Source organism: Melanerpes formicivorus, unplaced genomic scaffold (genome assembly GCF_026170545.1).
Source record: "Melanerpes formicivorus ecotype bairdi unplaced genomic scaffold, bMelFor1.0.p_v2 SCAF_24, whole genome shotgun sequence".
Classification (NCBI taxonomy): domain Eukaryota; kingdom Metazoa; phylum Chordata; class Aves; order Piciformes; family Picidae; genus Melanerpes; species Melanerpes formicivorus.
In genome coordinates this window covers 10,047,734-10,062,791 of record NW_027142376.1, presented here as the reverse complement: position 1 = coordinate 10,062,791, position 15,058 = coordinate 10,047,734, and the positions used below count along the sequence as shown (strand labels likewise).

At 47.1% G+C, this 15,058-nt stretch overlaps 1 protein-coding gene across 9 annotated transcripts in view; it reads right to left on the bottom strand.

Moving 5' to 3' along the window:
- Positions 1-15,058, bottom strand: part of AKAP9 (A-kinase anchoring protein 9) — a 110,974-nt gene that overhangs the window by 7,798 nt on the left and 88,118 nt on the right. For all 9 annotated transcript variants that reach the window (XM_068152867.1, XM_068152872.1, XM_068152871.1 and 6 more), the window contains 8 exons: positions 13,732-13,920; positions 12,996-13,140; positions 12,004-12,223; positions 9,179-9,329; positions 6,151-6,810; positions 4,482-4,687; positions 2,050-2,158; positions 767-952 (listed from right to left, as the gene is read on the bottom strand). In XM_068152867.1, coding sequence (XP_068008968.1) covers positions 767-952; positions 2,050-2,158; positions 4,482-4,687; positions 6,151-6,810; positions 9,179-9,329; positions 12,004-12,223; positions 12,996-13,140; positions 13,732-13,920 — 1,866 coding nt within the window. The remainder of the gene's footprint in view (positions 1-766; positions 953-2,049; positions 2,159-4,481; positions 4,688-6,150; positions 6,811-9,178; positions 9,330-12,003; positions 12,224-12,995; positions 13,141-13,731; positions 13,921-15,058) is intronic.

The following is a 15,058-nucleotide window of genomic DNA, read 5'->3' as shown; positions in this document are numbered from 1 at the left end:
TACCAGCTTCATGAGCTTGAAGCTATCTGGATCAACTTGCTACTCATCAAGGTCATGAGATGGAGATCAAAAAGGAGAGTACAAAGGACACAGGATAACACTTAACAAAGAGAAGTTGGGTAAAAGCACAAAGTTTAAATGGAAGAAGACCATGGATCTGATGGAGGGCCACAAAAATGATCAGGGAGTTGGAGCACCTCTGCTACAAGGACAGGCTGAGGGAGCTGGGGGTGTTCAGCCTGGAGAAGAGGATGCTCCAAGGAGACCTAATATAAGTACCAGTACCTGAAGGGGGCCTACAGGAAGGATGGGGGGAGACTACTTACAAGGGCCTGTGGTGAGAGGATGAGGGGCAGTGGCTTCAAAATAGGGAAGGGCAGATTTAAATTGGGTATCAGGAAGAAGTTCTTCACTATGGAGTGTGGTAGAACACTAGAACAGGTTGCCTAGGGAGGTGATTGAGGCCCTTTTCCTGGAGATGTTCAAGGTAAGACTTGACTAGGGGCAGCCTGATCTAGTTAGGGATGCCCCTGCTGACTGCAGGGAGGTTGGACTGGATGACCTTTGGATGTCCCTTCTGGCCTGGGCCATTCTATGATTCTGAATCAAGAGATACTGACAGCAGGGCAGTAACAATTCCCTTCCATTCACCCTGCAGAGGGAAGCCAAGCCAGACAAAGCTCCATCACTCCCAGGTAGGTGATGAGGACAAAGAAGGATGCTTTCATGCCTGTCTGCACACCATGATACCAGCATAAGGACATACGTAGTCTCCAGAAGCTTGTCTCTGCTGGTGTCTTCTCAGTTCTTCCTCCAGTTTCATGACAGCATTCCTTAAGTTGTTCTTCTCTTCACTCAGCCTGCTGACAAAGCCTGTCAGCTCAGCATTCTGCCTCAGCAGCCTCTCAGTCAGTGAGCTGGATGGAGTCCCTGGTGGTAGCACATGCTTCAGCTAGAAGACAGACAGAAGCCAAACACAACTTCTCTTAGATCCAAGATGCCAACTTGAAAAAAAAAACCCTGGGTTATAGTGGAAAAAACTTAGCAACACCTTGGTAATAACTTACATAAAGAAAAGAGAAATGGAAACTATAGGTTAATGTGACTCTGTATATCATAGACCCATAAAATGGTTTGGGTTGGAAGTGACCTCAAAAATCATCCATTTCCAAGCCCCTGCCACAGGCAGGGACACCTTCCACTAGACCAAGTTGCCAAAGGCCCCAGTCAGTCTGCCCTTTGAACACTACCAGGCAGAGCCTCCACAACTTCTCTGGGCAAGCTGCCCCAGTGCCTTGCCACCCTCATGGACAAAAATTGCTTCCTCATGGCTCATCTCAACCCAGCTTCTTCCATTTTGAAGCCATCAGTCCTTGTCCTGCCAGTTCATGCCCTTGTCAAAAGTCCCTCTCCAGATCTCCTGGAGGCCCCCTTCAGGTACTGGAAGGCTGCTCTAAGGTCTCCATGGAGCCTTCTCTTCTCCAAGCTGAACAGCCCCAACTCTCTCAGCCTGTCCCCACACCACAGGTTCTCCAGCTCTCCGATCATCTTGGTGGCCTTCTTTGGACCTGCTCTAACAGTTCCATGTCCTGATTGTGTTGGGGGGATCCAGAGCTGGCCACAGGATTCCAGGTGGGGTCTCAGCAGAGCAGAGGGACAGAATCCCCTCCCTGCCCCTCCTGCCCATGCTGCTTTGGATGCAGCCCAGCACAGGGTTGGCTTCTGGGCTGCAATTTCCCATTGCTGGCTCATGGGGAGCTGCTTCTCACCCAGCACCTCTGAGTCCTTCTCCCCAGCTCTCTCTCAGATCTCCTAGGTTCACAGTGCACACTACTCAGTCTCCCTTTGGTAAAACCAGGGCAGTCTGAGTAAATGTGTTGTATCAACGTGACATAGGAAATACTGGAGGGGGATTCGAGTATCAGGAAGTACTGAGCAAAGTTCTCTCAGTTCCAGAAGTGCTGCCAAAAGGAACCAGCTCCCTGCTGGTTTCTACTCACAGCTCACCATCTAAGCCCTACCACCAAAATTCTAACACTGCACTCTCACCTCTTCCAGGCAGGACAATCCAGGCAGCTTCTGCAGCTCTGAAACAACCTCTTCAATAGCGTTTTGTACTGAAGTGAAGTCCTGGTCATCTGCTGTTTCAAACTGGAACCTGCAACAGAAGGGACAGCTTCAGCAGCAGCTACAGTCTGACCCCAGCAGGACTTCCCTGCAAGCCTTGAATCTGGGGATTTTTCAAGCTATAAACACACTCAGCACTGGGGAGGCCACACCTTGAGTCCTGGGTTCAGTTTTGGGGCCCTCTCCAGGAAGGGCATTGAGGGAGCAGGTCCAGAGAAGGGCAAGGAAGCTGGGGAAGAGTCTGGAGAGCAGGACTTATGAGAAGCAGCTGAGGGACATGGGGGTGTTTAGTCTGGAGAAGAGGAGGCTGAGGGGAGACCTCATTGCCCTCTACTGATCCATGAGAGGAGGCTGGAGCCAAGTGGGGGTTGGCCTCTTCTCCCTAGCAACAAATGACTGGAGAGGAAATGGCCTGAAATTGCACCAGGGGAAGTTTAGGTGGGAGATTAGGAAAAATTCCTTCATTGAAAGGGTTCTCAAAGCCTGGCACAGGCTGCTCAGGGAGGTGGCTGAATCCCCATCCCTGGAGGTGCTCCCAAGAGGCAGAGATGTGGTGCTGAGAGCCACAGTTTAGTCCCAGCCTTGGTAGAGTTAGAGAATGATTGGACTGGATGATCTGCAAAAGGCCTTGTCCAACCCAAACCATTCTATTCCATGATTCTAAATGTTTCACAACAGATGTTTAATATTAAATCACCACCACAGCAAAATTAAAGCACATTCCCCATGGAGCTAGTACCATGCTAATTGTTTTTCTTATGGATATAGTAACCTGAGATAATAAGAATCAAGGTTAGTTTAATTTGAATACTACTTTTTTTCTGGGAGAAGCAAGGGAGTTGATAATATCAATAATCCCTGGATTTGTGCACATAGAATAGAATAGAATAGAAATAAACCAGGTTAGAAAAGACCTTTGAGATTATTAAGTCCAAACTCTCACCCAACACCATCTAATAAACTAAACCATGGCACCAAGCACCCCATCCAGTCTCTTCCTAAACACCTCCAGTGATGGTGACTCCACCACCTCCCTGGGCAGCCCATTCCAATGGCCAATCACTCTTTCTATGAAGAACTTCTTCCTAATATCCAGCCTAAACCTCCCCTGGTGCAGTTTGAGAATGTGTCCTCTTGTTCTAGTGCTGGCCACTCAGGAGAAGAGACCAATCCCCACCTGGCTACAACCTCCCTTCAGGTAGTTGTAGAGAGCAAGAAGGTCTCCCCTGAGCCTCCTCTTCTCCAGGCTAAGCAACCCCAGCTCCCTCAGCCTCTCCTCACAGGGCTGTGCTCCAAGCCCCTCCCCAGCTTTGTTGCCCTTCTCTGGACATGTTCCAGCAACTCAACATCTTTCCTAAACTGAGGGGCCCAGAACTGGACACAGGACTCGAGGTGTGGCCTAAGCAGTGCTGAGTACAGGGGTAGAATGACCTCCCTGCTCCTGCTGGCCACACTGTTCCTGATGCAGGCCAGGATGCTGGTGGCCTTCTTGGCCACCTGGGCACACTGCAGGCTCATGTTCAGCCTACTGCCAACCAGTACCCCCAGGTCCCTTTCTGCCCCCAGCCCCTCTGTCCCCAGCCTGTAGCACTGCATGGGGTTGTTGTGGCCAAGAGAGTGAACTGTTTCATTACTATTTTTTAATATGATGCTCTACCTACACCATACACAGATACAACTTAGGACTTCTCAGAGGAGAAAAATAACACAACAATTTTGCTGTAACTTATAAGGGATCATGCTGAACACAAAAGATTTAGAGCAGCACTTGGTACTCTGTGACCCTGAGTTATATCACTAAATCTCAAGTAGTGACACATGCTAGAAAAGTAGTACAACCCTAAAAACAGTTAGAGCTAGAAAGATGCTGAGAGGCCTGGAATGTCTCTGTGATGGGGACAGGCTGAGAGAATTGGGACTGTTTGGTCTGGAGAAGAGCAGCCTGAAGGGGGATCTCATCAATACTTCAAGCGTGGGTGGAAGAAGGATGGGACCAGGCTTTGCTCAGTGCTGCCCAGGGGTAAGGGGCACAAACTAGACCATCAGAAGTTCATCTGAACATGAGGAGGAACTTCTGTAATGTAAGGGTGCTGGAGCCCTGGAGGAGGCTGCCCTGAGAGGTGGTGGAGTCTCCATCTCTGGAGACATTCCAAACCCACCTGGACATGTTCCTATGTGACTTTCTCTAGGTGACCCTGCCTTGGCAGGGGGGGTTTGACTCTGATCTCCAGAAGTCCCTTCCAACCCCTATCCTCCTGTGCTTTTGTCTGCAGTGTCTGGATTAGGATTAAAAGCCAACCTATAAGCTTGCTTGTTGCAGTTAACCAAACCCAGCAGCTGAGGACTGCTCTGACCTGCTGGCAGCTTTCCGAGCCAACTGCTTCAGCTTTGGAGCTGTGGTTTGCAGCTTTCTTTGGATGTGTTCCAGAATCTCAGTAGCAGCAGAGAGCTCTCCTCTTCCTGTCAGCATGGGGTAGGTGGATTCCTTCACCTCACCTCCTTCTGTTTTCTGCTGGAGAACCCAATTCCTCGTTCTGTCATTAGGTGTATCCCAGGTAGTCTGTAGGTAAAGAGGTGTTTATATACACAGAGAATGCACCTGGTCCAGTGCTTGAAAATGGAGACACAGAATGAGCAGGTTGAAAAAGACCTTTAAGATCATTATGCCCAACTGTTAACCCAACACTACCATGTCAATCTGAAACACACCTAGAAATTGAAGAACAAACAATTCTGGTACAGAAAGCAGTTTGCTGCTGTTGTGTAGCAGCACTCTACAATTATTTAGGTGCCCTGGAGAAGAAGAGGCTCCAGGAAGACATTAGAACAGCCTTCCAGAATTTGGAGGGGGCCTCCAGGAAAGCTGGAAACAGACTTTTTCTCTTTTAGCAAGGTACAGACACTGAGCATGGCAGGAAGGCTGCTTCTATCACAGTTATCAATGCACCAAACATCCTGCCTCTAGCTGTAGGGAGCTTCCAGTGCTTCAGAAGATAAAAGCCAGGAGCTGAATTAGATGAAGAGAAAGATTTCCTTCCTGGCTCCACAGACAGACAGCTGCCAGAAAGCACAGGCTGATAGCAGGATGGGCAAAAATGTGGTTGGCAAATAGGTGTGGAATAGGGAGGAGGCTGAATCCCCATCTCTGGAGGTGTTCCCAAGAGGCAGAGATGTGGTGCTGAGGGCCATGGTTTAGCCCCAGCCTCGGCACAGCTAGAGAATGGTTGGGCTGGATGAGCTGAAAGGGCTCTTCCAGCAAAAAAACATTCCATGATTCTAAGCCTCCTGTCAATCTGCTCCAGGGACTACCCACAAGTCACTCACCCAGCAACACCTATCTCCTACAGTTAAGTTTCTGAAGAGTTTTGCAAGTAATTCTAAAATCACTGTAGAAATTCCCAAAGCTTTTGTGAGAGAGAAAGAAATTTACAGGCAACAAACAGTGGTTGCAACTTCCATTCACCTAAAAGCCAGGCAAAATTCTTAACTTAGTATTTTAGCTTGATGTCTTCCTTCTGTTCTGGTTGCTAGCATGTCCATTGTCATGTGTATGCTCGTTTGCTAACCTAATTAGTTAATGAATGAAGCTGTTGGGAGATCACCTTCAAATGTTTCAAAGAGCACTTGTGGTTTATGAGCTAGAGATGTGGTGCTGAGGGCCACAGTTTAGTCCCTGCAGTGACCTTGCAGCCTTCCTGAGCAGGAAGAGCTCATTCCTCTGCCGAGGTGCAGGGAGTACCCCTCTCCTACACCAAGCCATGGAGTCTGTGTCTACATTCAGATGCATGCCTCCAGCTTCTGCTGCTCCTCACACGCCTCTACAGCTCCTGCCTCAGAGCATGTGTGAATAATTTTAGGCAGCAAAGTGGGAAGGTTTCTCTTTCCCTGGTGCCTGCAGTTTGTAGCCTGCAGGTTGTTTAACACCGTGAGTAAAGGCACAGACTTACACAGTGCTAACTGAATGACAGCTAACAGCTAAATGGCACAGGTCAGCATCACATGTGGCTCTCAGAGCTACTGTACCTCATTTGCTGTCCTTTCTGCTTCCTTTCTTCTTCCTTCACTCTCCTCTTCTCTTTTCTGCAGCTCTTGGATTATTTCCTGCAACCTCTTGGTTTCATTCCCTAATTTATGGACTTCTTGCTTCTTTTCTCCAAGTTGCCACTGAAGGTCTTCTACTTTGGACTCCAGTTCATGGAGTTTCTTCTGTGCTATTATGTTAGCATCTTGTTCTTCTTGTAGTGCCTTCCTGTGGAGCTGCCTTTCTTTCTCCATTTGCTGTCTCACTTGCACAGATTCCAGTTTATACTTCTCCATCTCACTCACTAACTCCACTACACGGTCATGCTTTTCATCCATTTGTTTCTGTAGCTCTTTCAGTAACTCCTCAGATGGAGTAGGTGTTCCAGCTTGCCCTTTCTCCTCAGCACTTTGAAGCTGAGCACACAGCTCTCTTTCCCTCTCCAGGGCACTGCTGATTTCCAGAGCTCGAGCCCTCTCCGACTCCAGGAGCACCTGCAGCTCGGAACTGCGGCCTCGCTCATGTGACAGCTGGGCAGCACTCACTGCTTCTTGGGAGTCAAGCTTCTGCTGCAGGTCAGTTGACAGCTGCTTCTCCTGCTCCAAAAGCTGAGTTAGCTCGAAGTTCTTTTGCTTTTGATCCTCCAGGGAAAATTTTAAATCCTTCCATGAGAAAAGAGAAGAAAAGGATTGATTAAAGCCACGTCTTCCATGCTTTGCAAGCCTGCTGCCTCTACAGGTCTTGCTTGCAACAGGTTTGCTGTTCCCGACTAATATGACATCACTCTGAATCATAGAATGCTTTGGGTTGAAGGCACCTTTCCAGGTCAGCTAGTTCAACCCCCTGCAGTCAGCAGGGACATCTGCAACTAGAGCAGTTTGCTCAGAGCCCCAGACAACCTGACCTGGGGTGGCTGCAGGAACAGTTCCAGGCCATCTCCCACCTCTCTGGGTAGTGTGGGACTTCTCTCTAGTCTGAATTTCCCTCTTTTAGTTTCAAACCATTATCCCTTGTCCTGTCACAACAGGTCCTCCTAAAAAGTTTATCCCTTGCTTTCTTCTTGGCCCCTTTGAAGTCCTGAAAGGCCACCAGGCTGAACAACCCCAACTCTCTCAGCCTGGCCTCACAGCAGAGGGCTTCCAGCACTCCCATCATTGCCGTGGCTTCCTTGGGCCCACTCCAAACAGGTCCATGCTGACATTAGTGCTATGAATTGACATGAAATGATAGGAATGCTGATGTGAAAACAGATTACACACCTGATTAAAGCAGATTACTTGAGCCTCTAGTCTAAAATCAGATCATCCCACAAAGGAATATTTGGAGCATAGGCTTTGAAATGAGATACAAACAGCCACAGGGATGACACTGTAGACACCCAGCTGGTTTGACTTGCTCAAAGTCTGAAAGTGACTTTGCAGGCTAAGATTTGAAGATGTAAATAAATCCCTGATGGTGAAATGATTGCTTTTCTGGTCTTAATACTTGTACTAGGATACCTGCTCTCCCTTGCTCTATCAGATACTGCAGAGAACCACAGAATGGTGGGAAGGGAACATCAGAGGTCATTTAGTCCAACTCCCCCTGCAGTCAGCAAGGACATTCCCAACTAGATCAGGTTGCTCAGAGCCCATTCAAGCCTGACCTTGAATGTCTCCAGGGATAAAACCTTCACCACTTCCCTGGGCAACCTGTTCCAGTATTCCACCACCCTCATAGTAAAGCACTTCCTCTTAATGTCCAATCTCAACCTACCCTGCTCTAGTTTCAAACCACTGGCTCTTGCCTTAGTACAGCAGGGCTTTGCAAATAGCTCCTCCTCAGCTTTCTCACTCCAAGGAAGCTGCTAATGCATCTTCTCCTAAAGCAAACTCCCTGATTTGGTTTTGCTGAGGTGAAATTGCTGGTTTTGAAACTGAGACAAACACACATCCTAAATAATACTCTTAAATACTATCTTTCAGGAGCTGGGTTTGGGGAAGAGCTAGGTGTAGCCACTTCAGCACCATCCTGTCCCTCTGAATCTCTGAGGGCTGTTGTGCAATGTAACATCCTTTCATCTTGGCCCTGACAAGCACAGCTGTAAAAGTGCTATTGATTTAAATTTGCAGCAGGCCTTTTTCTTTGCTTGCCACACAGCATCTCTACATCTGCAAGTGCTCAAAAGACACAAAGATGTGGAGCTGAGTGACGTGGTTTAGCCCCAGCCTTAGAAGAGTTAGAGGATCCTGCTGTGGCAGAGGAGTTGGACCCTATGATGTCTGGAGGTCCCTTCCAACCTCTAATGTTCTGTGATGGTTGGGCTGGATGATCTCAAAGGGCTTTAGGCTGGATGATCTTAAAGGACTTTTCCAACCCAAACCATTCTTGAGTACTGTGTCCAGTTCTGGGCCCCCCACTTTAAGAAAGATGTTGACTTACTGGAACATGTCCAGAACAAGGGCAACAAAGATGGGGAGGGGTTTGGAGCACAAGCCCTATGAGGAGAGGCTGAAGGAGCTGGGGTTGCTTAGCCTGGAGAAGAGGAGGCTCAGAGGAGACCTTATTGCTGTCTACAGCTACCTGAAGGGAGCTTGTAGCCAGGTGGGGATTGGTCTCTTCTCCCAGGCAACCAGCACCAGAACAAGAGGCCACAATCTCAAGCTGTGCCAGGGGAGGTTTAGGCTGGATGTTAGGAAGAAGTTCTTCAGAGAAAGAGTGATTGGCCATTGGCATGTGCTGCCCAGGGAGGTGGTGGAGTCACCATCACTGGGGGTGTTTAAGAAGAGATTGGATGGGCTGCTCAGTGCCATGGTTTAGTTGACTAAATAGAGTTGGATGATAGGTTGGACTCAATGATCTCAACAGTCTCTTCCAACCTGGTTAATTCTATTCTATTGTGTGGTTTTATGGTCCTCCTTCTATAACCCTGCTGCTGAAGACAGAACAGGGAGCACACATTGGACAAGAATGTAAGCTGAGATGAAATGTTAACCAAAAGAATATTTCTGTGCTCCCTGATGTTCCAGACCATTTGGGGTTATGGAATACCTCAAGCTCTTCTCTTCCTCTTTCCTCACTGCGCTCCATTTTAGCTTTTTCCTTTTCCAGAGCCCACTGCAGCTCTCTGGATTTTTTCTGTTCACTGGCCATTGTATCCTTGAGAACATCTAGCTCAGCTGCTTTTTCTTTAACTTCAGTCCTAAAAGAGAAAGGGACAACATTTAGATGAGACAACGATGGCTCTAATCCTATCACAGCTACCTGATACCATTCCACATTCTGCACTGAAAGCACTTCCTGTGTCACACAGTAACTAACAGTGGAAAGCCTGCTTAGCAGAACAAAGCTTCACACAAAACTAGAGCAGCAGAGGTCAAAAATGATGAAGCCTGGAGAAGAGGAGGCTTAGGGGAGACCTTACTGCTCTCTACATCTTCCCAAAATGAGGTTTTAGACAGGTGGGGATTGGTCTCTTCTCCCAGGCAACCAGTGACAGAATGAGAGGACACAGTCTCAAGCTGCACCAGGGGAAGTTTAGGCTCAAGGTGAGGAGAAAGTTCTTCACAGAAAGGGTGATTGGCCATTGGAATGTGCTGCCCAGGGAGCTGGTGGAGTCACCATCCCTGGAGGTGTTCAAAAAAGGATTGGCTGTGGCACTTGAAGCCATGGTTTAGTTGTCAGGAGGTGTTAGGTATTAGGTTGGACTTGATGATCTCTGAGGTCTTTTCCAACCTGGTTGATTCTATGATTCTATGTCCAATCCTGCTGACTTTCTAACTGCTGGTTGTTATTGATTGGTGACTCAGAGGCAGCTGATGCTCAGATTAATCCAGTCACTACCCAAACTGTGAAAGAATGCAGGGGAAATGGAAATGCATCTCGCTGCCATGTGCCTCAAAGGGAAAAAGAGAACAATCTATAGTAAAGGAAAAAAGAACATCTATGCCCTGAATTTTCTTTTATTTGCAAATCAATTTTGCATCAAATGTGTGAAAAAATCCTGCTCCTCATGAAAGAATCTTATAGTATCACAGTATCATTCAGGGTTGGAAGGGACCACAAGGATCATCTAGTTCCAACCCCCCTGCCATGGGCAGGGACACCCCACACTAGATCAGGTTGGCCAGAGCCTCATCCAGCCTGGGCTTAAACACCTCCAGGGCTGGGGCCTCGACCACCTCCCTGGACAACCCATTCCAGGGTTTCACCACTCTCATGGTGAAGAGCCTCCTCCTCACATCCAGCCTGAATCTCCCCACCTCCAGCTTCATTCCATTCCCCCTAGTCCTATCACTACCTGAGATCCTGAGAAGTCCTTCCCCAGCCTTCCTGTAGGCCCCCTTCAGATACTAGAAGGTCACAATTAGGTCACCTGGGAGCCTTCTCTTCTGCAGACTGAACAGCCCTAACTCCTTCAGTCTGTCCTCATAGGAGAGGTGCTCCAGCCCTCTGATCATCCTTGTGGCCCTTCTCTGGACACGTTCCAGCACCTCCACATCCCTCTTGTAATAGGGGCTCCAGAACTGGACACAGTACTCCAGGTGGGGTCTCACCAGGGCTGAGTAGAGGGGGAGGATCACCTCCCTCGACCTGCTAGCCACACTTCTCCTGATGCAGCCCAGGATCTTGGTCCTGAAGGTCTGCATAGGCTGCAAGGTAAGCTATAAAGCAACACAGATTTAAACTCTGTCTGAATTTGTTATCTCTGAGTGAACATTAAGATACTCATGCATGGGCACATCCATCTGGTAAAGGCATAAAGAACAATGGCTTTCTTGAGTGCCAAATATTGGGCCTGCAGCACTTAGAAGCTGTAAAATTTCATATGGCAATACTTGCAGAGACATCTTAAGTCTGCAGTTCTTTTTGTCCATGCTCAGCTTTAGAAGCAGAAAAGCTTTTAATAGCTATTGTATAGTTATTAGCTTGTCTAACATTGTGGCAGTTTTAGGCTGATGCCTAGGAAAATTTTCCACAGAACTTGAGTAGAAAGTGGTAGAATGTAAATACATTACCATTGGATAAGGGAAACCAAGGGAAACCAAGGATAAGGTCTAATTAATCTCCTTAGTCTGATATAAAGTTACTTGTATAAACTATTTCTGTCTCCTTCTCAGCCTCTTTGCTCCAGCAGATACCAGCTGGTGGCTTTTGCTTGGCTGTTGCTGACCTTGGCTGTGTTCTTGTTGTGGCTAAGACCTAACAAGCTGCTCTCTGCTTTTCCCTTCTCTTTTTTCTCTTGGCTCTGGCCAGCCTGATCTAGTGTGAGGTGTCCCTGCCCATGGCAGTGGGGGTGGAACTAGATGATCCTTGTGGTCCCTTCCAACCCTGACTGATTCTGTGATTCTCTTTCCCCTTGTACAGGGAGGGGAAGGAGGTAGAGAGGGGGAAGCTATTGGTAACCCCCTGGTTTTGTCCAGGGGGGCTCTTGTGTTGCTTACAAACTGTAAATATATTGTGTACTAAATATTGTGTATTTTGTACATATGCACTGCATTTCATATTTCCAGATTTTAGTTCTGCTTGTAAATGCAGCTTCATTTGCTTCCACCTGAGCTGGTCTGGCAATGTGCTTCTGGGGGGTAATTTCAACCCACCACAACAGGAATCTCATCTGTTGGGATTTTAAAAGAAACTTCCTATTAATAAATCTTTAAATCAAGCTACAAATCAGAACCTTCTTAATCTACAGATCTAATTTGTCTTTCATCAAATGGAAAGGAAGTTTATTGGTTTTTTTTCTGGCAGGTATGCTTTACAGGAAACCTGAGAATCATTTATGTCAGAGGTGATCGACTTCTCAACGATTTGAGACAACACAGGAAAGAGCATCTCCACCAGTAACACAGAAAGTTTGATGCTGGAAGCTTCACCTGATGGTTTCTAGGTCCTTGAAGTGCTTGTGCTGTGCCTTAAGGGTTGCCTCCAGCTCTAGTTTGGCTTGTGCAAGTTCATTCTTCAGCTCAGTACCCATCATTCTCTCTGAGTTCAGCTGTTCCTGAAGCTCAGCTGCTCTGTCCTTCATACTGCGGAGCTCCACTTGCATCTCCAGTATCTGGGACTGCTTCTGCTGCATGTTGTACTCCAGCATTTCTAGTGAGAGCACCATGGAAATTAGTGAACAAACAGCACTGTCTGTGTAGGTCAGGTTCCTTCTAGCACAGAGAATGACCCCAGGCTATCACCAAGAGTGCTATTTAAAAAGAATATATTCTTTCAGTAGTGGAGTGAGAGCAGAACCATGGCCTTTGACCCTGGAATACCTTCTGTGCTTTCCAAGAAATCATTTCTAAACTTTTTTAAAAGGAGAGCTGTGTCAACATGTACCCTGTGGATCACCAGTGACACAACTGAAATTACCTGTGCATCAGAGACTGGAACTGGCTGTCCAGGAAGGGGGCTGAATCCCCAATCCCTGGAGGCATTACCAAGAGGCTGAGATGTGGTGCTGAGGGCCATGGTTTAGCCCCAGCCTTGGCAGAGTTAGGGAATGGTTGGACTGGATGAGCTTGAAGGGCTTTGTCCAACCCAAACCACTCTGTGATTCTGACTAACTATCTAATTAAGATAATTTCAAAGCAGTTGAACCAAAACACTTTAAGTGCATACATGGAAAAGGCCCCTAAAACACAAGCTCAATCTTTACAGCACTTGGAGTAACTTGGAGTCGCTTCCAATTTGATACAAGTCATCAGAACACAGATTATATATTATTGTTTTGGCAAATTAGTCAAATAAACCTGAAAAAGATGTCAAGCATGCATGCTCAGAACATGAATATCAAAGACAGTATCTTTTCACCTACAACATTGTGAGCACTGCCATTCAAACATTTGGAAAGAGACACACGTAAGCACAAAGTCACCTTGGCTTTTTGAATCCATCTCTTGCTCTCTCTTTGGATTGTTCTTCTTACTGTTCATCTGAGCATGTAACACTTGAATCTCCATCAGCAAACTTCTTCTGTCTGCATCCTGAAGACAGTCCATGGCTGCTCTCTGCTCACTAGCCTAGCAGCATTAGAAATATTGAAAAACAAAAGTCCAGAGGTGATTATTTATGGTGTGGATTTTACATTGACTTGTGTATTCATGGTGCGTATCCATTCAAGACATTTCCCATTCAGTCAGAACTAAATCAATATTATCATTTTGAGGAATATTATCATTTTTCCACCAGGCATCAAATGTATAGAACTAGGAGAGCTATCAGTTCTTTTCCTCACTAATTCCTCTATGTTCCAGAGGAGGTAACTGAACTCTCTGCCCCATCACAGCCTTATCACCCCTTGGTTTACAACTTGCTTCACACACACAAGGTAACATAGTTCTATTCCCATAATGAAATCAAGCTCAGGACAGCTGTGCTTAATTCAGACTGGTCTCTGAAGGCTGCAGCTTCTATAGCTTGTGCACCTCAAAATCCCCTTGCTGCACCACATTAGTTTTAATTTTCAAAGGCAGCTGCTTTTCCTGCAAGTCTACTTGTGACACTCAGACTGTGAAAGCTACTGCTCTCTACAATTTCACATGGATTTACACATTCAAAATTAAAGCCTACCACAGACTAACACACTTTGACTAAAGCATGTTTCCTATTACCTGATCATGTAGTCTGTGCTCCAGCTGATTCATCAACATCCCTGCATCTCTTGTGCCCAGCCCTGCAAGCTCAGTCTGAAAGGCAGCCAGAAGCACATTTTGTTCCCTCACAAAGAGCTGTTGAACAGCACGCAGAAGTTCTCCTCGCCAGTCTGAGCCACCTTCAGGGGGTTCTGTACTTGCATAAACCTACAGTGGCACACAAAAAAGAAGGAATTTAAACAGCAGAATTCCCAAGATCATTGTCATTTAATGTAAAGAGCGTGTTTGCAGTGGGATCTTGAGCTGCTCTTACCCAGTAACTACAGGACATTGAGTCACACAAATGGATGTATTTACTGTACACGGTGGGACTTCTGCATGCACAAATGCACAACTTGTATCTGTTTTAGATGGAAGCAGTTTAGCTTTTTATAACTGAAAGCCTAGCCCCATGAGGTTATTATTTATGTTACTGCATCACATTATCCTTTTAATTGTTATAATCAGGTTATTGTTATTTTTTTTCCATGATTCATAGACTCGTAGAATGGTTTGGGTTGGAAGGGACCTTAAAGACCATGTAGTTCCAAGCCTGCCACACTGGGCAGGGACACCTTCCTCTAGACCAGGGTGTGTCCAAGGTCTCAATTTTAGGGTTCACTTTTGGACCTCTCACTCCAAAAAGGACTTGGAGGTTCTGAGGAAGGTTAAAGGAAAGGCAACAAAGCTGATGAAAGGGTCTGGAGAAAAGGTCTGGTGAGGAGCAGATGAGGCAACTGGGGTTCTTTAGCCTGTAGAAGAGGACACTGAGAGGAGACCTCATCACTCTCTTCAGCTCCCTAGAGAGAGGTTGGAGTGAGGTGGGGGTTGGTCTCTTCACCCTAGTGATACATGATAGAAGGAGAGGAAATGGCCTCAAATTGCACCAGGGGAGGTTTGGGATCAATTTCTTTCCCAAAAGGGTAGTCAAGCTCTGAAACAGCCTGCCCAGGGAACTTGTGGAGTCCCCATCCCTGGAGGAATTACAAAGCTGTACAGATATGGTGCTGATCATTGCACATTGGCCACAACAACCCCATGCAGTGCTACAGGCTGGGGTCAGAGTGGCTGGAGAGCAGCCAGGCAGAGAGGGACCTGGGGGTGCTGGTTGATGGTAGGATGAACATGAGCCTGCAGTGTGCCCAGGTGGCCAGGAGGGCCAATGGCATCCTGGCCTGCATTAAGAACAGTGTGGCCAGCAGGAGCAGGGAGGTCATTCTGCCCCTGTACACTGCACTGGTTAGGCCACACCTTGAGTCCTGTGTCCAGTTCTGGGCCCCTCAGTTTAGGAAGGAGGTTGACTTGC